At 43.0% G+C, this 26,658-nt stretch overlaps 1 protein-coding gene across 1 annotated transcript in view; it reads left to right on the forward strand.

Moving 5' to 3' along the window:
• Positions 1–26,658, forward strand: part of LOC120983444 (phytanoyl-CoA dioxygenase, peroxisomal-like) — a 106,934-nt gene that overhangs the window by 63,295 nt on the left and 16,981 nt on the right. The window contains exons 2-5 of the mRNA XM_040413191.1: positions 20,471–20,514; positions 21,020–21,130; positions 21,248–21,416; positions 25,451–25,532. Of these exons, the coding sequence (XP_040269125.1) occupies positions 20,471–20,514; positions 21,020–21,130; positions 21,248–21,416; positions 25,451–25,532 (406 nt within the window). The remainder of the gene's footprint in view (positions 1–20,470; positions 20,515–21,019; positions 21,131–21,247; positions 21,417–25,450; positions 25,533–26,658) is intronic.

Consider the following 26,658-nt stretch of genomic DNA (forward strand, 5'->3'; position numbering starts at 1 on the left):
ATAATAGCATTCTGAATACAGAATGCATAGTAAAACATCGCTGGAGGGGTTAAAAAATAAAATAAAAATTTAACTCTCCTTAGTCCACTTGATAGCGCAGCCGGCATCTCCTTCTGTATTCTTTCTTTAGGACCTGCGTAAAGGACCTTTTGACGTCACTCCGGTCATCACATGGTACGTCACATGATCTTTTACCATGGTGATGGATCATGTGATGGCCGGAATGACGTCACCAAAGGTCCTTTTGCTGCACAGAGATCAGATGAAGCCAGAAGGAGATGCCGGGTACGCGATCAAGTGGATTAAGGTGAGTTAAATTATTATTATTTTTTTTAACCCCTCCAGCGCTGTTTTACTATGCATTCTGTATCCAGAATGCTATTATTTTCCCTTATAACCATGTTATAAGGGAAAATAATACAATCTACAGAACACCGATCCCAAGCCTGAACTTCTGTGAAGAAGTTTGGGTACCAAACACGCGCAATTTTCCTCACGCGAGTGCAAAACGCATTACAATGTTTTGCACCCGTGCTTAAAAATCACGGGTGTTCCCGTAACACACCCGACATTTTCCCGCAATGCCCGTGTGAAAGAGGCCTTAGGATGGAGATCCCTAAGAGGTCCAAGTCAGTCCAGGAAGAGATTTTCGGGGGTTTAGGGGAGAGGCACAAGTCGGTGTTCCCGGTCCCGGACAATGTCCAGAAGATGATGATACAGGCAGAATGGGAGAAGCCAGAGAAGGGTTCCTTTATCCCACGGGGTCTTAAGAGGCGATACTCCTTCAACGAAGCAGACTGTGCCGATTGGGAAGCAATTCCCAGGGTTGACTTTCCTGTTGCCAAGGTAGCAAAACGGACGGTCCTACCTTTTTGAGGATGCGGCGCAGCTCACACGGCGGTCCTTTCCAATACTACCAGACGGGTGCTGTGGCTTAAGGCCTGCTCGGCGATACCGTCTCAAAGAACAGACTGATATCTCTACCCTTTCACTGTCAGTATGTGTTCGGTCCGACCTGGACAACAAGATCCTTGAAAACGCGACGGACTGTAAGAGGGGCTTTCCAGAGGACAAATTCCAAGTCCAGGTGATGTTTTTTTCGGAGGCCCCAGCAGGATCCCAGGGCCGATGGGAGGAGCTGCAAGGGTCGCGGATTTACGAGAGGCGGGAGAGGAAAAAGTTTTTTCCTCAATCCCAACAGGGGAGATCCCTCTCCCTCTTCGTCAAAACAATGACATCATCCCGGTCGGAGGAAGACTCAGCTCCTTTCTAGGGGTTTGGGAACAAACCATCATGGATCCATATATATTAGGCATGGTAGAACATGTCTACACTATAGAGCTGGATTACCTTCCTCCGCAGAGGTTCGTCCTGACCAAGCTCCCCAGGGGCCTCGAGTCTCCCTTATCCGAGAGCGTAAGAAACTTCTCCGGCAGTAGAAAGGGTCCCTGCCGGAGAATTGGCGAGGGGTCGCTACTCCCCCTTATTCCATCATAAATCTAAAACCCCTGAACAAACACATCACTTACCACAAATTCAGGATGGAGACCGTCAAGTCAGCGGTGAAACTCATCAAGAGGGGCTATGATGGCTACAATAGACCTCTGTCCGACGCATACTTCCATATCCCAATACAGGTCCGTTCCAGAAGATACCTGAGGTTCGCGGTGGAGCAAGGCGGGACAGCCCGCCACTATCCATTCAAGTGCCTCCCGTTCGGCATATCAGCACCCCGCATATTCACCAAGGTTATGGCAAAGGTCGTAGCCTCCCTAAGCAAGGAGGGGATAATAATTGTCCCTTACCTGGACGACCTGCTAATAGTGGCAGAAACCGCAGATATCCTCCACAGGCACATCCAAGTGGTTCTCTTGCGCCTCCAGAACTTAAGCTGGTTAGTCAACCGGGAGAAGTCCGACCTGCTCCCAGATCACCGGAAGATCTTCCTGGGTATCCTCTTGGATCTGACTCTTCAAAGATCCTTTCTCCCCCCGCTAAAGATACAAAAGCTGAAGTCAAGGGTCCTCCACTTCACCAAGCAGTCATGTTGCTCAATAAGGCAGGGCATGGAAATGCTGGGCCATCTCACCTCCTGAATTCCTGCGGTAGCCTGGGCCCAATTCCATATGAGACCCTTACAGAAGCTGGTCCTAAGTCAATGGAACAGGTCTCAATCATCACTGGACCGAAGGTTGTTAGTGTCCTGGGAAGTGAAGGCTTCACTGGACTGGTAGCTCAAGAACCTGGAAACTGGAGTTCCTTGGAGGCAGGAGTATGTGTTTTCCCTCACAACGGACTCCAGGTCCCTGGGCTGGGGGCCCTCACGGCCTCAGAGGCCTTTCAAGGGATCTGGTCTGAGGACCAGAGAAGGATGTCCTCCAACTACAGAGAACTCTGCGCGGTATGGGAGGGCCTCAGGTCCATCCAAGTACAAGTCAATAATCGCTACGTCCTGGTCCATTTGGACAACTCCACAGCTGTGGCGTTTATCCAGCACTAAGGAGGAACAAGACACGGTCACCTCCAGAGGCTCTCGGACCGAATATTCCTTTGGGCAGAAAGGAATCTACAATCCTTCGCGGCAGTACATCTGAAGGGATCCCTGAATCTCCAGGCAGATTACCTCAGTCGGCAAAGTCTGGATCCAGGCGAATGGTCCTTGTCCCAGACCGCTTTCCAAAAGATTCGGGATCGATGGGGAGTCCCATCCTAGACCTGTTCGCCTCAGCGAAGAACCACAAGGTTCAGGATTTCTTCTCCCTCACTTGAAGAGACCCATGTGTGGCAATAGACGCTTTTACCCAGAACTGGACGTCGGGCCTAGTCTACGCCTTTTCCCCCAATACCAATAATCCCAAGAGTGCTCCAAAAGTTTCAGTACGAAAGGTGCAGACTGATTCTGGTGGTCCCGTTCTGGCCCAGGAGAAGCTGGTTCGGGCTCCTCAGGTCCCTCAGCCCGGAAGATCCCATCCGATTCCTGCCGGAGGAGGGCCTTCTAACCCAGGGTCCCATCCCGCACCCCAATACCAACCTCCTCCAAGCTGTCCGCCTGGATTATGAGCAATCTCTCTTGTTAGGGATCTCTTAAAGAGTAGTTAAGACCCTCTTACTCAGTAGGAAGTCCAACACCTCCAAAGCGTATCAAGGTTTGGAGGAAGTTCGCCTCCTGGGGAGGAGTCAGGTTCAACCAGTCCACCCCTAATATCCCTCTTATCCTGGAATTCCTCGAGGATGGGTTGGATTTGGGCCTTGCTCCCAACACACTGCGAGTCCAGGTGTCGGCCTTGGGGGCCCTCTATAATACCAGCCTTTTATGAAGTCCCCTGGGTAGCAAGATTCCTGAAAGCGGTGGATCGACTAAATCCCCGAGTCAGGAACATGGTCGCACCATGGAGCCATAACACCATCCTGTCAGGGCTGTCGGATGTACCGTTTGAGCCTCTTCTCTCCCTATCCATTAAGTGTCTCACTCTGAAAACCATCTTCCAAGTGGCCATATCCTCCGCAAGGAGGGTTTGTGAGCTCCAGGCCCTGTCCATACAGGAGCCTTTCCTCAGGGTGCTGGAGGACAAACTTGTTTTCAAGTTAGACCCCTGTTTTCTTCCCAAAGTGGTCTCCTCCTTCCACAGGTCACAAGATATAGTTATCCCGTCTTTTTTTTTTTTTTCCTAACCCTAAATACTAGCAGGAATCTAGATTCCACAATTTAGACGATAGGCGTTCAATTCTTCATTATTTACACGCCACAAAGGAGTGGCGTATTGATACAAATTTATTTATCCAGTTTGCAGGTCCAAATAGGGGTAAGAAGACAGCCAAGAGCTCTATATCCCGCTGGATTAGATGCACCATCTCCGAGGCCTATAAAGCTTCCAGTAAGGAGGCGCCTTCATCCCTTAGAGCCCACTCGGTTAGATCGGTCTCCACTTCCTGGGCTTAGAGAGCCTCTGCTTCATTAGAACAGATCTGCAGGGCGGACACCTGGAAGAGGGCCCACACCTTCACCATTATAGGGTGGATGTATTTGCCGACGAGGACTTGGCCTTTGGACCTAAGGTCCTAGGTGCTGTAGTCCCTCCCCCAAGTTACTTTTAGTTCTCAGTTTGTGCTGTCATGGAGACTTCCAGAAAACCGGATTACCGTTGAGTGTAATATAATATATATATATACAGTACAGACCAAAAGTTTGGACACCTTATTCAAAGAGTTTTCTTTATTTTCATGACTATGAAAATTGTAGATTCACACTGAAGGCATCAAAACTATGAATTAACACATGTGGAATTATATACATAACAAACAAGTTTGAAACAACTGAAAATATGTCATATTCTAGGTTCTTCAAAGTAGCCACCTTTTGCTTTGATTACTGCTTTGCACACTCTTGGCATTCTCTTGATGAGCTTCAAGAGGTAGTCCCCTAAAAATGGTTTTCACTTCACAGGTGTGCCCTGTCAGGTTTAATAAGTGGGATTTCCTGCCTTTATAAATGGGGTTGGGACCATCAGTGGCGTTGAGGAGAAGTCAGGTGGATACACAGCTGATAGTCCTACTGAATAGACTGTTAGCTGCTTTTTTCTTGCCATAATACAAATTCTAAGTAAAGAAAAACGAGTGGCCATCATTACTTTAAGAAATGAAGGTCAGTCAGTCAGCCGGAAAATTGGGAAAACTTTGAAAGTAAGGGCTATTTGACCATGAAGGAGAGTGATGGGGTGCTGCGCCAGATGACCTGGCCTCCACAGTCACCGGACCTGAACCCAATCGAGATGGTTTGGGGTGAGTTGGACCGCAGAGTGAAGGCAAAAGGGCCAACAAGTGCTAAGCATCTCTGGGAACTCCTTCAAGACTGTTGGAAGACCATTTCAGGGGACTACCTCTTGAAGCTCATCAAGCGAATGCCAAGAGTGTGCAAAGCAGTAATCAAAGCAAAAGGTGGCTACTTTGAAGAACCTAGAATATGACATATTTCAGTTGTTTCACACTTGTTTGTTATGTATATAATTCCACATGTGTTAATTCATAGTTTTGATGCCTTCATAGTCATGAAAATAAAGAAAACTCTTTGAATGAGAAGGTGTGTCCAAACTTTTGGTCTGTACTGTGTATATATATATGTGTGTGTGTGTAATGAATATACCCACTTGGTATCTGGTACACACTGAGGGTGAGAGTGGGTGGTTGCTTCTTAAACTCTCTCTCTGTGTATTTCCTGCCCCTATAGAGGTCGATCTCATCCGTAGCCGTCATGGTGGATTCAAGGAAACATATACCGGTAAGTCTAATTACGTTTTTTGTTTTATCTTTGACTTTGGGGGAAATTTGTTGAGTGCCATTTTTCACGCCAGTCTTAACAAAAAGTACTCGGGTGAAAGATACAACAAATTTATTAAGAAGCACATGCCTTTTGGCACATTTTGGGAGGTCTGTGTACCAAAAAGGGAAATTTACGCCAGCTAGAAGATGGCTTAGGCTGCGTTCACACGGGCGAGATTTCCGCGCGGGTGCAATGCGGTAGGTGAACGCATTGCACCCGCACTGAATCTGGACCCATTCATTTCAATGGGGCTGTTCAGATGAGCGATGATTTTCACGCATCACTTATGCGTTGCGTGAAAATCGCAGCATGCTCTATATTCTGCGTTTTTCACGCAACGCAGGCCCCATAGAAGTGAATGGGGTTGCGTGAAAATCGCATGCATCCGCAAGCAAGTGCGGATGCGGTGCGATTTTCACGCACGGTTGCTAGGTGACTGTCTATACACTGTATTATTTTCCCTTATAACATGGTTATAAGGGAAAATAATAGCATTCTGATTACAGAATGCATAGTAGGTGATCGATTGAGGGTTAAAAAATAAAAAAAATTAACTCACCTTCTCCGTTTGTTCGCGTAGTTCTCCCGGTCTTCAGTTCTTTAAAAAGATGAACTATGGGCTAAAGGACCTTTGATGACGTAAGATCACATGCTCCAATCACATGGTCCATCACCGTGGTGATGGACCCTGTGATTGGAGCATGTGATCTGACGTCACCAAAGGTCCTTTAGCCCATAGTTCATCTTTTTAAAGAACTGAAGACCGGGAGAACTACGCGAACAAACGGAGAAGGTGAGTTATTTATTTTTATTTTTTAACCCTCAATCGATCACCTACTATGCATTCTGTAATCAGAATGCTATTATTTTCCCTTATAACCATGTTATAAGGGAAAATAATAACATCTACACAACACCGAACCCAAACCTGAACTTCTGTGAAGAAGTTCGGGTCTGGGTACCACAGTCGGTTTTTTATCACGCGCGTGCAAAACACATTGCACACGCGCGATAAAAACTGAACATCGGAACGCAATCGCAGTCAAAACTGACTGCAATTGCATTCCTACTCGCGCGGGTTTGCCGCAACACACCGGGACGCATCCGGAACTAATCCGGACACGCTCGTGTGAACCCAGCCTTAGACTTCTAGTGGAATTTACATCAGTTTTCAGACGCAAGTAACATAATGTTTGTTTGCCCAAGCTGCTCATACAGGGTAAAACAGAGCTTTTAATATACTTGTCAATACAAGTTTTTGCTTGCTTTGACAGTTCATCTGACATTTTTCAACTGATTTTTTAGTCGATCATTCACCTCAACTTGTAGTTTCAGGCGTGTCAAAGTGCTCTGTGGACAGGGTATACTATTAAAACACAACTTTTACTAAGTATATTAAAATATTATAAGTAAACAAGCTCCAGTCACCACTTCCTGAGGCTGCAATAAAGAAGAAAAAAATGGATAGGTCTTACCACTTCCAGAAGTATTGACGTCCGCCTCAGGTGTGTGACACAATATCCTATTGTTCAGTGGCAAAAGGACATGAGTGAGCGGTGCTCCTAGTTTTGATGGCAGAAAATTATACGTATCCTAATTAGCCCTAATTATAAAGCCCTACCTACCAAAGGGTGAAGGGACTAATCGGCGCCTGCCTATCGGACACGGAGCACCCGCCCCGATATGGAACATTCCCTGTTTGGGGCCTATTCTCTACATGCCACGTTTCGTCCCAGCAACGAGACTCATCAGGCGGCTTTTATAAAGTGAAGGGAGATACTGAAATAACAAAGGAAAAACAATTGGTGACTCAAAACATACACAAGTCTCCACAGTAAAAGCAGGGAGAAAACACCACCATCTACTTACTTGATTCAAAGTCAAGGACAGTTCCTTGTAATGTAGAGGATGTAAGCACATTTGGCGACAATGGTCCATGCCTGGTGTGGGGATGTGTCCCCTATCCACCAGAGTCTGTCCGCTAGTTCTGATAAACCGGGAGAGCGCAAACTGCACAATATGCATCCGGCTGTAAGGGCCTCCCGATGTCCCGCCCCCCTTCGGCACGCGTTGACACGCATGTGGAAAGCGCGCGCGCTTCCCCGCAGCCGGAATCAGGAACCACATGATCTACAAGGCCGCCAGGGATGTGGTGAAGCGCAACCGAGTGATGTCCGGACGCAGCACTCACCCGCTGTCATTGATATCAGGCAGCTATTTAACCCCTTCACGCAACATCACGTACATGTACGTGGGGGAATGTGGTGCCTCACCGCATCCCCACGTGCATGTACGTGATCGGCTTTCACTGTCAGCGCAGGGAGCGAAGCGCTGAAGCTTCAGTGAAGCCGGCGTGCTGGGGTTGCTAGGCAACCAGAGAAGCCGGCAGGCACTGTATAGGCGCTCTGACCCGCCCGCGATCGCTGTGATTGGTCCATTACTGCAGAGGGACCAATCGCAGCGCATCGGGGCAGGTTAGGGAGGGACTATGTGCTTCTCCTTCTCTGATCGCCCCAATTCCTGTCAGGGAAGCGATCCGAGAAGGAGATACTGTGAAAATATTCCCGACCTATGACGAGTATACTCGTCATGGCGCACTGCTACTTAGCGCGCCATGATGAGTATACACGTCATGGCATTTAACTGTCACCATGTCTGCAGACATGATGACAGCGCTGAGATCCCGGCTGTCACACACAGCCGGGCACCTTGGGTCAATGCCGAGGGGGGTCCTGTGACCCCCCCCCATGTCGGCGATCGCTGCAAACCGCAGGTCAATTCAGACCTGCGGTTTGTAGCGCTTTCTGCAGTTTCTGATCGCGGGGATCAGAAACTTTAGTATGTCTAAAATAAAGATTTTTCACCCCCCTGCACCCCTGAATGATGATATGTGGGCGGGTGGTGCAGGGGGGGTGTCGCAGGCGGTGGTAAGGTGCGGGAGGCGGGATCGCGATTCCCCGCCCGCCTCCCCTTGAATGATCGTTGGTGTCTAGTGGGTATACCAGGGTGCCAGCACATTGCTGGCACCCTGGTATAAACGGCTGACATCTGCGATGCGATGTCAGCCGTTAACCCTTTCCATACAGCGGTCCGTACGGACCGCTGTATGGAAAAGGTTAACAGCGCAGGGAGCACCCTCCCTCTCCCATCGGGGGGCTGCTGTGCCTTTGCAGCCCACCGATGGGAGAGGGAGAGAGCCCCCCTCAGCCCTGTGCTTACCCTTCCCCGTCTGCGCAGTTCTGACCAGTACTGAGCAGACGGGGAAGGTTCCCATGGCAACAGGACGCCTCTCAGGCGTCCTGCTGTCCATGGTGCTGAACAGATCTGTGCTAAAAGCATAGATCTGTTCAGTGTAAGTAAAATACAGTACAGTGCAATATATATTGTACTGTACTGTATTATACAGACATCAGACCCACTGGATCTTCAGGAACCAAGTGGGTCTGGGTCAAAAAAAAAGTGAAAAAAGTAAAGTTTAAAAAAAAACACATTTATCACTGAATAAAAATAAAAAATACACTACACATATTAGGTATCGCCGCGTCCGTAACGACCTGATCTATAAAACGGTCATGTTACTTTCCCCGCACGGTGAACGCCATAAAAATAAAAAAAATAAAAACTATGAGGAAATTGAAATTTTGCCCACCTTACTTCCCAAAAAAGGTAATAAAAGTGATCAAAAAAGTCGCATGTACGCCAAAAAAGTACCAATCAAACCGTCACCTCATCCCGCAAAAAATGAGCCCTTACATGAGACAATGGCCCAAAAAATAAAAAAACTATGGGTCTCAGACTATGGAGATACTAAAACATGATTTTTTTTTTGTTTCAAAAATGATATTATTGTGTAAAACCCTGATAAATTATAAAAAGGTAGACATATTAGGTATTGCCATGTCCGTAAGAACCTGATCTATAAAAATACCACATGACCTAACCCCTCAGGTGAACACTGTAAAAAAAATTAAATAAAAACTGTGTCAAAAAAGCTATTTTTTTGTTACCTTACATCACAAAAAGTGTAATAGCAAGCGATCAAAAAGTCATATGCACCCCAAAATAGTACCAATCTAACCGTCATCTCATCCCGCAAAAATGATACCCAACCTGAGACAATCGCCAAAAAACTGAAAAAACTATGGCTCTCAGACTATGGAGACACTAAAACATGTTTTTTTTTTTGTGTCAAAAATGATATTATTGTGTAAAACCTAAATAAATAAAAAAGTATACATATTAGGTATCGTCACGTCCGTAAGAACCTGCTCTATAAAAATAGCACATGATCTAACCTGTCAGATGAACGTTGTAAATAATAAAAAATAAAAACAGTGCCAAGCTATTTTTTGGCAAATTTTCCATTTTTATTAATTTTTTCCCATAACAAAGCAAGGGTTAACAGCCAAACAAAACTCAATATTTGAAACACCAAAGAAAAAAGGCCAGCACAGAAATGAATATATAATTAATCTTTATTATGGTCTCAAACCGGGACCGGAGGTAAAAATACAGATAAAATACAATACTATGATGGATGGGAGACACACAGGAAGAAAAAGACCAACACCACTGGTAATGAGCATATAAATAAAATATATATATGTCAATAAGATATCAAAGCAAATGGAATCATATAAATATACATAGTGTATAGATGAATAAAAAGAGCCAGATATCTAAAAAACAGGCAGAGTCATGGATAATACAGACGGATGAAAAATCCAAAAAACAGTACAGGGATAGATAAAGTGCAAAGTGCCAAAATGCAAGTACATGGATCAGATTAGTGAAACATCCGTATAAAGACTAATGACATATTATACCTGAGTGGTGGACTGGATAGCCCCAACGCACGTTTCGCGTTAGCTTCTTCAGGGGACAAGGTGTGTGTGTATAGATGGCTATTGGGCAACTTTATATAGCTGAGGTATTAACCGAAATAGGGAGCAGCTGGGCAGAACGAGTGTGGCCACACTAGAGGAAGTGAGACGAGTGCGCTCCAAGCTGGAACGCATCGCCTCACTTCCGGTATGCAGGTGGAACGCAAATGCGTCCTGGAACGCAGACGTCACTTCCGGTGTAACGGAACAGAGAGGAGAAGCAGGTGTGGACCCAGGGAGGGGTGTATATGATAGAAGGAGGTGAAAGAACATATAAAAACAGTAACACAGTGATGACAGGATAATGCATGTGTATCTACAATGAGTTAATAATAATTAAGCAGACCGGAGCGCTGCCTGGACATGGAAGACAATAAAACCATCACATGTCCCACGGAGCGCACCAGGAGTGCAGTATGAGTGCAATACAAACAATATATAAACATATATAAATATAAATACATAAAAGGCAGAAGCCATATAATATGGGTAATAATAAAGGCATTTATATAGTTATATATATAAAATCATAAAGATATAGTGAACATAGCAAAAGGTGACAGCATCGATGTGAGTACATTAATATTAGTGAAAAACAATCATATAAAATAAGTGCAATATACATAAGTAAAAGGGACCAATCGCCCAGGTATCTGGAATGATTAATAGTAACTGTGTATAAAGTCCATACTGGATCCATCTCCAAACATGAAAAAAAGGGAAAAGGAAAAAGACGGGGAGCGGAAGGGGGGGGAGGGAGGAGGAGGAAGGGAAGGGGAGAAAAACAAAAGGGAATAGAAATCCGGTAAAATGAACGGTGGCCACACCTAAATAATTGACAAAGAGAACACAGTTAAAAATGAATAATAAAAACATGAATAAAAGCTGTAAAAATATACAACTAAACAACAGTCTGGCCCGAAGTAATATCTAACAAGGGAGCCCTACAAGCATCTAGGCGTTAGAGAGGCACCGGCCGGTGCCACTCCAATGCGAAGTGGAGATGGATCCAGTATGGACTTTATACACAGTTACTATTAATCATTCCAGATACCTGGGCGATTGGTCCCTTTTACCTATGTATATCGCACTTATTTTATATGATTGTTTTTCACTAATATTAATGTACTCACATCGATGCTGTCACCTTTTGCTATGTTCACTATATCTTTATGATTTTATATATATAACTATATAAATGCCTTTATTATTACCCATATTATATGGCTTCTGCCTTTTATGTATTTATATTTATATATGTTTATATATTGTTTGTATTGCACTCATACTGCACTCCTGGTGCGCTCCGTGGGACATGTGATGGTTTTATTGTCTTCCATGTCCAGGCAGCGCTCCGGTCTGCTTAATTATTATTAACTCATTGTAGATACACATGCATTATCCTGTCATCACTGTGTTACTGTTTTTATATGTTCTTTCACCTCCTTCTATCATATACACCCCTCCCTGGGTCCACACCTGCTTCTCCTCTCTGTTCCGTTACACCGGAAGTGACGTCTGCGTTCCAGGATGCATTTGCGTTCCACCTGCATACCGGAAGTGAGGCGATGCGTTCCAGCTTGGAGCGCACTCGTCTCACTTCCTCTAGTGTGGCCACACTCGTTCTGCCCAGCTGCTCCCTATTTCGGTTAATACCTCAGCTATATAAAGTTGCCCAATAGCCATCTATACACACACACCTTGTCCCCTGAAGAAGCTAACGCGAAACGTGCGTTGGGGCTATCCAGTCCACCACTCAGGTATAATATGTCATTAGTCTTTATACGGATGTTTCACTAATCTGATCCATGTACTTGCATTTTGGCACTTTGCACTTTATCTATCCCTGTACTGTTTTTTGGATTTTTCATCCGTCTGTATTATCCATGACTCTGCCTGTTTTTTAGATATCTGGCTCTTTTTATTCATCTATACACTATGTATATTTATATGATTCCATTTGCTTTGATATCTTATTGACATATATATATTTTATTTATATGCTCATTACCAGTGGTGTTGGTCTTTTTCTTCCTGTGTGTCTCCCATCCATCATAGTATTGTATTTTATCTGTATTTTTACCTCCGGTCCCGGTTTGAGACCATAATAAAGATTAATTATATATTCATTTCTGTGCTGGCCTTTTTTCTTTGGTGTTTCATCTTACGTGCAGGCTTGGCACGAGTACTCACTTTTGTGAGTCATATATTGGTGTATATTGACTATCTGCGGACATCCTTTTGTCTTATATTTGCAGACCGTTCCATTATGGATTTTCTAGCCCGGGAAGCCTCCTGGAGGTCCCAGGCGAATGCTATTTTTAACTGTGGTGGAGAGAGCACACAGGAGTTTGATCACCAAAGGAACACACGTGACACTAAGAATACTTTTAAGAATTTGTCGCATCAACGGCTGCGAATCTGGTGGAACAAGACCACCATGGAACAGTATGTATCCAAAAATCTAATTCCACGTGGACTTCGGGTCCAAGTTTTTCCTTCCTATGGTCTAGAGGTGGAGCAATTTAATGCGAGTTGGGAGGAAGCTTGTAATGTCTGCTCTATGACCTTTTTGAAACTCCTAATAACAGCAAATGAGACCAGGCTGATTGAGGTGGATAAAGAATTGACTGTGGTGGACACCCAATTGAAACAGACACTCAGTAGTACAGACCTGGAGGCTTTCAAGCATGAGATGGGCAACACTCATGATCTGTGGGAGAAACAAATTAAGGAACAGAAGGTTAGAAAATTCCAGAGGGACTGTCAGGACTACGAACAAAAACGCGTATATCGATGGAAGCAGTTCAAAACGATATCCCGCAGTAGAAGTGTCTCTGTCTTCTCTTATGCTTCTACCGATGCCGAAGGGGCTAGAGGTGAGGATATCACGAATTCTCGCCATACGAGATATGGGGGTAAACGCAAGGATTTGCCTAATAATCAGAAAATTAATAAAAGATACCGTACAGGAGACTCCGGCCCTTCCAGAGCTCAGGTAATAAATCTTTCAGCTAACAATCTTACTGATGCTCAGTTGGAGGTTCTGAGTTTGGGGCTTAATTTTGTTCCAACTACTAAATTTGATGTTTTCACAGCGGTAAAAGATCTGAACCTATTCGCCAGAAATCTGGTTTTTAAAAGGATATTTCATAAGGATGGAGACCCCCCCCCCCTTAACACCGGTGATGAATGAACAAAGAGCCCTACAGGATCTATGTGATCTGCTGGATGAACAGGATCCCACCCCAGTAAGTAGATTGCCGAGCACTCTGATACCTAAATCTAAAAAATTTCCCCCGGTGTCCATGTTTCCCAATATTGACATATTCGTCAAGTTGGTAACTGAGGACCTGAATAGTACTCCTACTAGGTTTCGTCATGGGAACATGAATGGTGATCTACGTCTAGCAGTTAAACAACTAAGTGACATGAAGGATGTCATCATCAAACCGTCGGATAAAGGGGGAAACGTGGTGGTCTGGCCAGTTTCACTATATGAGAGGGAGGCTTTTCGCCAGCTTAAAAACTCTGTGTGTTATAAGAAACTCACATTTAACCCTCTCAATTCTTTCCAGGATGCCCTAGGTAAAATACTAGGGCACGCCCTTGATAGAGGTACGATCAGCCAAAAGGATTTCAATTGTCTACTCGTAACCTGCCCTACTATACCGACCTTCTACCTGCTTCCTAAAGTGCACAAGCAGCAGTCCACCCCTCCAGGCCGTCCCATCGTGGCAGGTAATAACAATATGTGCGAACCAATATGTAGATTAATCGATCATGTTCTACGCCCCCTGGTTGAGTCTCCCCTCTTACCTCAAGGATACGGGGGATATCCTGCGGAAATTGAATGGCATACAGCTGGAGGAGGATATGTTAATTGTCACCTGTGACGTGGAGTCATTATATACCTCTATCTGCCATGATGACGGTATGACAGCTGTTGCCCAATTTTTGGCCATGTCGGATGTTGAAGGTGATTATGCATCATTTATTTTACAGATTTTGGATTTTGCCCTTAGGCATAATTTCTTTATGTTTAGGGGTTCTTTCTACCTACAGCTCCAGGGAACGGCCATGGGGGCGGCATGTGCACCGTCCTATGCCAACCTTTTCCTGGGGCTGTGGGAGAGAGGTATTTTCCTTACTGATCCTGTTCCCTGTATTGACAGGGTATATATGTGGAACCGTTACATCGATGATGTTTTGTTGATTTGGCAGGGTACGACTGGAGAATTGGATTCCTTTATGGTTGATCTCAATAAGAACCATCTGAATATCCACCTTACGTACAAGTCGGGCCGTAGTGATATGGATTTCCTGGACGTCCTTCTTCAGGTCGACAAGGATGGATACATATATACTGACCTGCATCGGAAACCCACCTCGGTCAATAGCCTCTTACACGCTGGATCTGCTCACCCTAGGAAATTGATTGACGGGATTCCTACGGGACAGTTTCTACGCTTGAGGCGAATCTGCTCCAATGATGATCTATTTGAGAAGCGTGCACAGGAGCTGACTAGAAGATTTAGGGAACGTGGCTATAGTGAATCCTCCCTGAAAAAAGGCTATTTTAGAGCTAAACGATCTGGAAGAGATGAACTTTTACAGCAACGTCCTAAATGGTCAAAGCAGTCCAAAAATAGTATGGTACGTTTTATAACTACATTTAATTCAGGCCATAATGCTGTGCTGAAGTCATTAAGAACACATTGGAACATCTTGTACATGGATCCTATTCTGAAACACCATCTCCCACCCAGACCCTCTCTTACCTTTCGTCGGGATAGCAATATTCGTGATGCATTGGTACACAGCCACTATCAGGCCATTACCCCTCCTAGACTGTTTGGGTCCAAGGGCCCGAAATGGGGCTGCCGCCCCTGTGGTAATTGTGTGGCATGTGCCAATATTCTCACCACCACTACCTTTTCCGACTCTAGGTTCCAAGACCTTCCAAATCACGCACACGATTACCTGTAACACCATCGGGGTGGTCTATGTGGCCAGTTGTCCATGTGGCCTCCTATATGTAGGTCTCACTTCACGTGAACTGAAACGTAGAACAAGGGAGCACGTCTTGGGGATTTTGTCTGCGGCAGATGAAGAAGATGACACATGTTTGAAGACGATTCCACGTCATTTTAAGATCTTCCATTCTTGTGATGGCTCCCTCCTCAAGGTAAGGGGTATTGATAGGGTTTTTGTGGGCAGTAGGGGTGGTAACTGGAAGCGGATCTTAGCCCAACGGGAGGTTAAGTGGATTTTCCAGCTCAATACTGTCACTCCGCATGGCCTTAATGAGGGACTCAGCTATGCCCCCTTTCTGTAGTTACTTACTGTATCCTTTACTGTAGATGCTTCATTTTCCATTCTTTATTTAATTATTTGGTGTGTTCCTTTTGGTGTTGTATGTCAATAGGTGTGTATCTATTTTTTCGCATTGGAGTGGCACCGGCCGGTGCCTCTCTAACGCCTAGATGCTTGTAGGGCTCCCTTGTTAGATATTACTTCGGGCCAGACTGTTGTTTAGTTGTATATTTTTAGAGCTTTTATTCATGTTTTTATTATTCATTTTTAACTGTGTTCTCTTTGTCAATTATTTAGGTGTGGCCACCGTTCATTTTACCGGATTTCTATTCCCTTTTGTTTTTCTCCCCTTCCCTCCCTGGGTCCATACCTGCTTCTCCTCTCTGTTCCGTTACACCGGAAGTGACGTCTGCGTTCCAGGATGCATTTGCGTTCCACCTGCATACCGGAAGTGAGGCGATGCGTTCCAGCTTGGAGCGCACTCGTCTCACTTCCTCTAGTGTGGCCACACTCGTTCTGCCCAGCTGCTCCCTATTTCGGTTAATACCTCAGCTATATAAAGTTGCCCAATAGCCATCTATACACACACACCTTGTCCCCTGAAAAAGCTAACGCGAAACGTGCGTTGGGGCTATCCAGTCCACCACTCAGGTATAATATGTCATTAGTCTTTATACGGATGTTTCACTAATCTGATCCATGTACTTGCATTTTGGCACTTTGCACTTTATCTATCCCTGTACTGTTTTTTGGATTTTTCATCCGTCTGTATTATCCATGACTCTGCCTGTTTTTTAGATATCTGGCTCTTTTTATTCATCTATACACTATGTATATTTATATGATTCCATTTGCTTTGATATCTTATTGACATATATATATTTTATTTATATGCTCATTACCAGTGGTGTTGGTCTTTTTCTTCCTGTGTGTCTCCCATCCATCATAGTATTGTATTTTATCTGTATTTTTACCTCCGGTCCCGGTTTGAGACCATAATAAAGATTAATTATATATTCATTTCTGTGCTGGCCTTTTTTCTTTGGTGTTTCATCTTACGTGCAGGCTTGGCACGAGTACTCACTTTTGTGAGTCATATATTGGTGTATATAAAACTCAATATTTATTGCCCTGATTCTTTAGTTTATAGAAATGCCCCATACGTGGTCGTAAACTGCTGTATGGCCACACGGCAGGGCGCAGAAGGAAAGGAGCGCCATATGGTTTTTGGAAGGCAGTTTTTGCTGGACTGGTTTTTTGACACCATGTCCCATTTGAAGCCCCCCCGATGCACCCCTAGAGTATAAACTCCAAAAAATGACCCCATTTTGGAAACTACACCCCTCAAGGTATTCAAAACAGATTTTACAAACTTTGTTAACCCTTTAAGTGTTCCACAAGAGTTAATGGCAAATGGAGATGAAATTTCTGAATTTCTATTTTTTGTTACTTTGCCTCACAAAAAAGTGTAATATAGAGCAACCAAAAATCATATGTACCCTAAAATAGTACCAACAAAACTGCCACCTTATCCCGTAGTTTCCAAAATGGGGCCACTTTTTTGGAGTTTCTAACCTAGGGGTGCATCAGGGGGCTTTAAATGGGACATGGTGTCTAAAAACAATCCAGCAAAATCTGCCTTCCAGAAACCATATGGTGTTCCTTTCCTTCTGCGCCCTGCCGTGTGCCCGTACAGCAGTTTACGACCACATATGGGGTGTTTCTGTAAACTACAGAATCAGGGCCATAAATAAAGAGTTTTGTTTGGCTGTTAACCCTTGCTTTGCTACTGGAAAAAAAATATTAAAATGGAAAATCTGCCGAAAAAGTGAAATTTTGAAATTGAATCTCTATTTTCCATTAATTCTTGTGGAACACCTAAAGGGTTAACAACGTTTGTAAAATCAGTTTTTAATACCTTGAGGGGTGTAGTTTCTTAGATGGGGTCACTTTTATGGAGTTTCTACTCTAGAGGTGCATCAGGGGGGCTTCAAATGGGACATGGTGTAAAAAAAACAGTCCAGCAAAATTAGCCCTCCAAAAACCAAACGGCGCACCTTTCACTCTACGCCCCGCTGTGTGGCCATACAGTAGTTTATGGCCACATATGGGGTGTTTCTGTGAACAGCAGAGTCAGGGCAATAAAGATAGTCTTGTTTGGCTGTTAACCCTTGCTTTGTTAGTGGAAAAAATGGGTTAAAATTGAAAATTAGGCAAAAAAATGAAATTCTCAAATTTCATCTCCATTTGCCAATAACTCTTGTGCAACACCTAAAGGGTTAATGACGTATGTAAAATCAGTTTTGAATACCTTGAGGGGTGTAGTTTCTTAGATGGGGTCACTTTTAGGGAGTTTCTACTCTAGGGGTGCATCAGGGGGCTTCAAATGGGACATGGTGTAAATAAACCAGTCCATAAAAATCAGCCTTCCAAAAACCAAACGGCGCACCTTTCACTCTACGCCCCGCTGTGTGGCCGTACAGTAGTTTACGGCCACATATTTGGTGTTTCTGTAAACGGCAGAGTCAGGGCAATAAAGATACAGTCTTGTTTGGATGTTAACCCTTGCTTTGTTAGTGGAAAAAATGGGTTAAAATGAAAAATTAGACAAAAAAAATGAAATTCTCAAATTTCCTCCCCATTTGCCAATAACTCTTGTGCAACACCTAAAGGGTTAACAATGTATGTAAAATCAGTTTTGAATACCTTGAGGGGTGTAGTTTCTTAGATGGGGTCATTTTTGGGTGGTTTCTATTATGTAAGCCTCGCAAAGTGACTTCAGACCTGAACTGGTCCCTAAAAATTTAGTTTTTGTAAATTTAGGAAAAATTTCAAGATTTGCTTCTAAACTTCTAAGCCTTATAACATCCCCAAAAAATAAAATATCATTCCCAAAATAATTCAAGCATGAAGTAGACATATGGGGAATGTAAAGTCATCACAATTTTTTGGGGTATTACTATGTATTACAGAAGTAGAGAAACTGAAACTTTGAAATTTGCAAATTTTTCCAAATTTTTGGTAAATTAGGTATTTTTTTGTGCAAAAAAAATAATTTTTTTGACTTCATTTTACCAGTGTCATGAAGTACAATATGTGACGAAAAAACAATCTCAGAATGGCCTGGCCTGGATAAGTCAAAGCGTTTTAAAGTTATTAGCACTTAAAGTGACACTGGTCAGATTTCCAAAAAATGGCCTGGTCCTTAAGGTGAAAATGAGCCCGGTCCTTACAGGGTTAAATTGACTGAGCTACCAAGTTGCTCGATAATGGATATATAGGTTAGATACCGCACAATTTGCTATTAATTCATATTGACAATAGCCCAAAACCAGAGACAAGATAATATTTACAAAGAACATAAACAAGTAGATTGGATCACATGACTTGGATTAAGAAAGACCATTCAATGAATAGAGGTGAATATTATAGAACCCCTAGTTTAAATGGATAAACCATTTGGATTAGATTAGAAAAGACTTAATAGAGTAAATATTAAAGAAACACCTAGTTTAAATGGATAAAACAGGTTACAAAAAATTAATGTTATGGAAATGATTCAAATAAAGCAACTAAAATTCTGCTCGTTAAGACCATTTAGGTGTACCGTTTTTAATCATCTTGATACCCATAAAGGAAAGACACTTTGTTCTACCGTCATGTTCCATTCTCACATGACGCGAAACGGAAGTGTCTCCTGAGTTATTGATGTCCCCAATGTGTTCCCCAATTCTCCTTCTCGGCTCTCTCGTTTTGCCGACATACTGTTTTCCACAGGAACATGTGATATTTATATATTTTTTTTAAAATATACCACCCCTTTGGATTTGCAGCTTATCAAGTCCCTGATTTCATATGTCCTATTGGTGTTATTACTCTTAAAGGTTTTACCACACTTCATGTATTTACACTCTACACATCCTCCGCATCTGTAGTCCCGTAGGTGCGTTTGTCCAACCATGTTCTGGATACTGGTGCTGGCAAAAAAGGACTTTTAACTAACCAATCCCGTACACTCCTTCCTCTCCTACAAGTGATGCTAGGCAGGGGCGTAGCTATAGGGGGTGCAGAGGTAGCAGTTGCTACCGGGCCCAGGAGCCTGAGGGGGCCCAAAGACCCTTGTGCCACATAACAAGACACTGGTATTATAGAAAGTGCATGCTGGTCAATTTACACCTCTGGCTGGAGGGAAGGGGTTAGGTCAAGAATTTGACATGGTGGGGGGGTGCCATTTACATTTTTGACTCAGGCAGCACAAAGGCAATGTGTTTCCGTAACCCTGGCCACAAAGCACTGAGGGAAAGGGGGGCCCAAGTTGAGCTCTTCCACAAGGGCCCAAAAGCCTTTAGCTACGCCCCTGATGCTAGGACGTTTCTTGATGACTTCACAGATATCAGGGGTCCATTCTAAGTACATGCCAGTGCTTAGAAATGATCTCCCTCACGCTGGCAGAAGCCTCATCATAGGTGCTGATGAGTTGAATCTCCAGTGTGTTTTTTTTTTTTTTCTTTTCCGGGGGATATTCACAGGAGCCTGCATATTTTTGGGAGTAAGAAGGGATGTACGGCCACATGCCAGAGCTGCCTGAAATTCTGATTTAAGTGTGTCTATAGGGTAGCCACTGTCTGAAAATCTAGTTTTCAGATCTGCTGCCTTCCCCAAGAATTTTGAGAGCAGTTCCTCCTTAACCGCCAATATTGACCTCGGGGGATATCTTTTTTTAGGGGGAATGGGTGACTGCTCTTTAGGCGTGCAAAAAAGTTTGAGCGTAACACTGTGTAAATCAGACGCAGTCTTTTTTGCTGTGCAAAATCACATAGTAGCGCATAGTATTTTATCTTCTCTCTGTTATGATCATCATATGTGAAAATAGAGAAGTTTTACTTTTGTGTGTGTTTAGATATGTTGTAGCAAAAACAGATAAAGGATTGTATTCACCTTACATAGAGTTCAGACAGCAGTTCCTGTGTCAGGCCAGGTTGCCACAGCCACCTTTCGGTAAGTAAATTTTTATTTTCAGATTGCAGTATTTTGTTGGAGGGGTGTCCTTGCACAGTCTGACGCTGTCCAGCCACTGCTGATGTCCACAAGAGTCTTCCATCATCAAGTGGAATGGTAGTACCCACTTGTGGCCTGAAAACTGTCTGCCTTAGTTTACTTTTGGTAAAAATGAGTGAATGTATAATAAAAGTAAAATAACTAGGACTACATAGCTGAAAAGATTGTGTTACTTATTGTAAGACTTGAAGTACATAGGTGACAGGTGATGTGTGCTATTGGTAACTTGTAAGGAGCTACAAGCTAGGAGGAAACAGATGAGCAATTGCATTACATGAGCAGCATAAACAGCCATAACTTGGAATTTAAACCAGGCATATAGTCAAGAACATACAGTGATAACACTGATTACCATTGATAAACTGTTACCTGTATTTCCTTCTATTGCTGTCTGCATTACAGAAACCTCTGATGGTGATTTTGCTTCTGTACTCATTTCCAACAGCTATACCTTGGATAATAATCTCCTGACCCCAGAGCAGAGACAGTTCTACGAGGAGAATGGATTCCTTGTTGTAAAAAACCTGGTATCACACAAGGACATAGATGAATTTAGGTACAAATACACATTCATCTAATTGTTCCTCTCCTTGTACGCAAGTCAGTGCCTTACAACTATTCAGGCATTATTTACTGTCTTCAATTACTGAATTGATCTCGCTATTTTTTCCAGGGATGTCTTTGACAAAGTTTGCAGGAAAGAATTGACAGCACCTGGACTGCTTGTAATGCGAGATATGGTCGTTGCCAAGTCAGAATATGTTTCAGATCAAAAAGCAATTACAAAAGTTCAGTATTTTCAGGAGCTTCCTGGACTATTCCGATACTGCGGTCTACCACAGGTATGAGCCACTTCATCTCCTCTCCTCTGTCTCATTTCAAAGCTAAATTCCACCTTGGGGACCAGGTTACGCACACTAAACACAAGTCTATATAAATGGAAAGGGGATGAAGAAGGGTCAACTGTAGGGAGGCAGACGCTGCTGCTGTCTGTTAAATTTTGTATTTTACCTAGGTGGTGGATTCACAGCTACACTGCTCAGTATTGCTGCATATTTTTTTTAATTATTATTAGAAGTGAGTGAGTAACATAAATACAGTCAGGTCCATAAATATTAAAGGGAACCTGTCACCTGGATTTTGGGTATAGAGCTGAGGACATGGGTTGCTAGATCGCCGCTAGCACATCCGCAATACCCAGTCCCCATAGCTTTGTGTGCTTTTATTGTGTAAAAAAAATGATTTGATACATATGCAAATTACCCTGAGATGAGTCAGAGCTTGAAAATATGACTCTTCTCTGGTCACACAAGTAAGATATGACTCTTTTATGTTAATTTGCATATGTATCAAATCATTTTTTTACACAATAAAAGCACAAAGAGCTATGGGGACTGGGTATTGCGGATGTGCTAGTGGCCATCTAGCAACCCATGTCCTCAGCTCTATACCCAAAATCCAGGTGACAGGTTCCCTTTAAGACATCAACACAATTCTAACATTTTTGGCTCTATACACCACCACAATGGATTTGAAATAAAACGAACAAGATGTGCTTTAACTGCAGACTGTCAACTTTAATTTGAGAGTATTTATATCCAAATCAGGCGAACGGTGTAGGAATTACAACAGTTTGCATATGTGCCTCCCACTTATTAAGGGACTAAAAGTAATGGGACAATAGGCTTCTCAGCTGTTCCATGGCCAGATGTGTATTATTCCCTCATTATCCCAATTACAATGAGCAGATAAAAGGTCCAGAGTTCATTTCAAGTGTGCTATTTGCATTTGGAATCTGTTGTTGTCAACTCAAGATGAGATCCAAAGAGCTGTCGCTATCAGTGAAGCAAGCCATCATTAGGCTGAAAAAATAAAACCAACCCATCAGAGATAGCAAAAACATTAGGTGTGGCCAAAACAACTGTTTGGAACATCCTTAAAAAGAAGGAACGCACCGGTGAGACCTGGAAGACCATGGAAAACAACTGGTGTATGACCGAAGAATTCTTTCCCTGGTGAAAAAAACACCCTTCACAACAGTTGGCCAGATTAAAAACACTCTCCAGGAGGTAGGTGTATGTGTGTCAAAGTCAACAATCAAGAGAAGACTTCAACAGAGTGAATACAGAGGGTTCACCACAAGATGTAAACCATTGGTGAGCCTCAAAAACAGGAAGGCCAGATTAGAGTTTGCCAAACGACATCTAAAAAAAGCCTTCACAGTTCTGGAACAACATCCTATGGACAGATGAGACCAAGATGAACTTGCACCAGAGTGATGGGAAGAAAAGAGTATGGAGAAGGAAAGGAACTGCTCATGATCCTAAGCATACCACCTCATCAGTGAAGCATGGTGGTGGTAGTGTCATGGCGTGGGCATGTATGGCTGCCAATGGAACTGGTTCTCTCATATTTATTGATGATGTGACTGCTGACAAAAGCAGCAGGATGATGTCTGAAGTGTTTCGGGCAATAATTTCTGCTCATATTCAGCCAAATGCTTCAGAACTCATTGGATGGTGCTTCACAGTGCAGATGGGCAATGACCGAAAGCATACTGCAAAAGCAACCAAAGAGTTTTTAAAGGAAAAGTGGAATGTTATGCAATGGCCAAGTCAATCACCTGACCTGAATCCGATTGAGCATGCATTTCACTTGCTGAAGACCAAACTGAATGCCCCAAGAACAAGCAGGAACTGAAGACAGTTAGCAGTAGAGGCTTGGCAGAGCATCACCAGGGATGAAACCCAGCGTCTGCCGATGTCTGTTCCAGACTTCGGGCTGTAATTGACTGCAAAGGATTTGCAACCAGGTATTAAAAAGTGAAAGTTCGATTTATGATTATTCGGTCCCATTACTTTTGGTCCCTTAACAAGTGGGAGGCACATATGCAAACTGTTGTAATTCCTACACCTGATTTGGATGTAAATACCCTCAAATTAAAGCTGACAGTCTACAGTTAAAGCAGATCTTGTTCGTTCCATTTCAAATCCATTATAGCGGTGTATAGAGCCAAAAATGTTAGAATTGTGTTGATGTCCCAATATTTATGGACCTCACTGTAAATACACTGCTCAGTGTTGCTGCATAATGTCCTCCATGATTCTAGTGAGGGTGTGCTACAGAAAGATAGGGGAGCAGGATCTCCTCTGTGTTCAGTGTGCAATTTGAGCTAGATTAAGCCTACAAAGGGCAAAAGAGGTGAAAATACAGGTTGTAACTCGTATACTAGTCAGATATACTGATATTTCTCATGTACACACAGACAGGTAATTCATAAATGTCACCTGATACAAGCACGTTTTAAAGAATCTGTGCCTTTTGGCACCTTTCGAGTTCTCAATATTTTCTTTAAAAACTTTGCATTTAAGGGCTGACATCCAGTGGAAAGTCTTCAGACCCTTTCACTTATTTCACGTTTTGTTATGTTGCAGCCTGGGGTAAAAATTTAAAAAAAGTTAAAAAATTTTCTTATCATTCTGCACTAAATACCGCATAATGAGAAAGTGGAAACAAAATGTTTGCTAACTTCGGCTAGTTTCACACCAGCAGCAGGGAAATCTGGCAGGCTTTTCAGGAAGAGATACTATCACCTTCTGGCCTCAACCTTGCAAATATGCAGAGTTTTGGCTGGACAACAAACACTGCGGCAGCAGTTTTTGTCTGGCCGATTTCCAGCATTGTCTACCAGACCTGCCAGCTGCAGGTGTAAAAGATGCCTAATTGAAAATGAAAAACTAAAATCTTGCATTGATATAAGTATTCAGACCCTTTACTCAGTACTTACACTAGTTGAAGCACCTTTGGCAGTGATTACAGCCTCCAGTCTTCTTGAATTTGATGCCACAAATCTACACTTGGATTTGGGGATTTTCTGCCACTCTTCTTTGCAGATCCTCTCAAGCTTTGTCAATTTTGGATGGGGACTGTCAGTGGGCAGCCATTTTTTAAGTCTCTGATCGATTTCAGTGGCACAGCCAGAGCCCTGACTTGAACCTAAGGACATTCACAGCGTTGTCCCTAAAACACTCCTCCTTTGTCTTGGCTGTGTGCTTAGAGTCATTGTCTTGTTGTAAGACAAACCTTCGGCCCAGTGTGAGGTCTAGAGCACTCTGTATCAGATTTTCGTTAAGAATATCTCTGTACTTTTCTCCATTCAGCTTTCCCTCAACCCTAACCAGTCTCCCTGTCCCAGTCGCAAAAAAACACCCCCACAGCATGATGCTGCCACCACCATGCTTCACTGTAAAAATGATATTGAGCAGTGCCTGGTTTCCTCCAAACATGACGCTTAGAATTGAGGCCAAAAAGTTCAATCTTCGTTTCATCAGACCAGAGAATCTTGTTTCTCGCCATCTGAGAGTCCATTAGGTGCTTTTCTGCAAACTTTCATGTGTCTTTTATTGAGGAGAGGCTTCTTTCTGGCCACTCTGCCATAAAGTGCAGATTGGTGGAATGCTGCAGTGATGCTTGACCTTTAAGTTTCTTCCATCTGCACACAGGATCTTTGGAGATGGCCAGAGTGACCATTGGGTTCTTGGTCACTTCTTTTACCAAGGCCCTTTTGCTGCGATTACTTAGTTTGGAAGGGTGATCAAGGGAAATGGGGGTCCACCAGAGCTAAATTTCATGTCATCGCAAAGGGCCTGAATACTTATTTTATGTTCATGCGAAATTATAGTTTATACTTTCATAAATATAAATTCAAACAGTTCTAAAATTCTGTTTTCACTTTGTCATTATGGGGTATTGAGTGCAGATTGGGGGGGGGGGGGACTTGAACTTTTTAGCACAATAACAAAATGTGAAAGGTCTGAAAACTTTCCAGATGCACCATGCACCATACATATACTGAAAGCTTGTTCTTGTCTCTTAGATTCTGCAGTACGTGGAGTGTTTCACTGGCCCCAACATCATGTCCATGCACACCATGCTGATCAATAAGCCTCCAGATGCAGGCAAGCGGCTTCTCAAATGCTAATAAAATGAGAGCTGTAATCAGTCATAACAGAGTTTATTTTCTTATATTATGGTTGTTCTACATTTTTTGTGTAAATCTATTTACAGATTTTAGTTTTTCATTTTATGTACCACAAATTTTTAAAGGCTATGTACACCTTCGGGGGCATTTTTTCAGGACTTAATTTTACTCATTTTGGGCTAAAAATAATTTTTTCATTTAATGTTTATTAAAAATATTGATCCGTTCTTTCACAAAGGGTTAGCAGTTTTTCTAGCTTTGTGAATGGGTTCACTTTGTGTCGGTAATCTAATAACCCTTATCTGTATATTACACTTATTTAATGCTGCCTGATGTGTACATAGCCTTTAAATTAGGGTACATTCACACACGAGTAAAAAAAAAAACATCAAAACTAACAATTTTTACTAGATTTTTTATTTTATTTTTTGTCATGAATGACTTTCTGAAAAATGGCCACCTGAAAACAGACTGGTATTGACGGTCCATTATGAACATGTGAATACACCCATAGTCATTGTTCTAAAAATGGCAGTGAGATATGTGTGAATGTACCCTAATTCAAATAGGGAAAGGAAATAAATTGATTGGCACATAATTGCAGTTGCGGATTATGCACAGTATATAAATGCAGCTTACTTTGTCCTATAACCATTATGGACAGTATTAAAACTGATAGCTGAATATCCCATTAAAGAAACCTTAAGACACATCATTAAAATGGTATTCCCATCTCAGACATTGGCGGCATATTGCTATTGTCTATACTTAGAATGGAGCCCGCAAAGTACTGAAAGGGTGCACCGCGCATGTGCAACGGCCCTCTATTCATTCCTATGAGAGCGTCGAAAATAGCCAATTGGCACACTCTCTATTTTCGGAGGTCCCATTTATTTAAGCAAGCGCAGCCACCACTCCATTCACTTTTATGGGGCTGACGGAAATAGTCAAGACAGCGCTTGGCTATTTTCACAGCCTAATGGGTTGCCAGTTAGTTCCTGACTGGCATCATAATACACTGTACCACATAAGTAGTAAAGTGTATTATGTAAGCGATCAAAGGATTGCATGTCAAAGTTCCCTTGTCAGATTATTAAGTGATA

Source organism: Bufo bufo, chromosome 1 (genome assembly GCF_905171765.1).
Source record: "Bufo bufo chromosome 1, aBufBuf1.1, whole genome shotgun sequence".
NCBI lineage: Eukaryota > Metazoa > Chordata > Amphibia > Anura > Bufonidae > Bufo > Bufo bufo.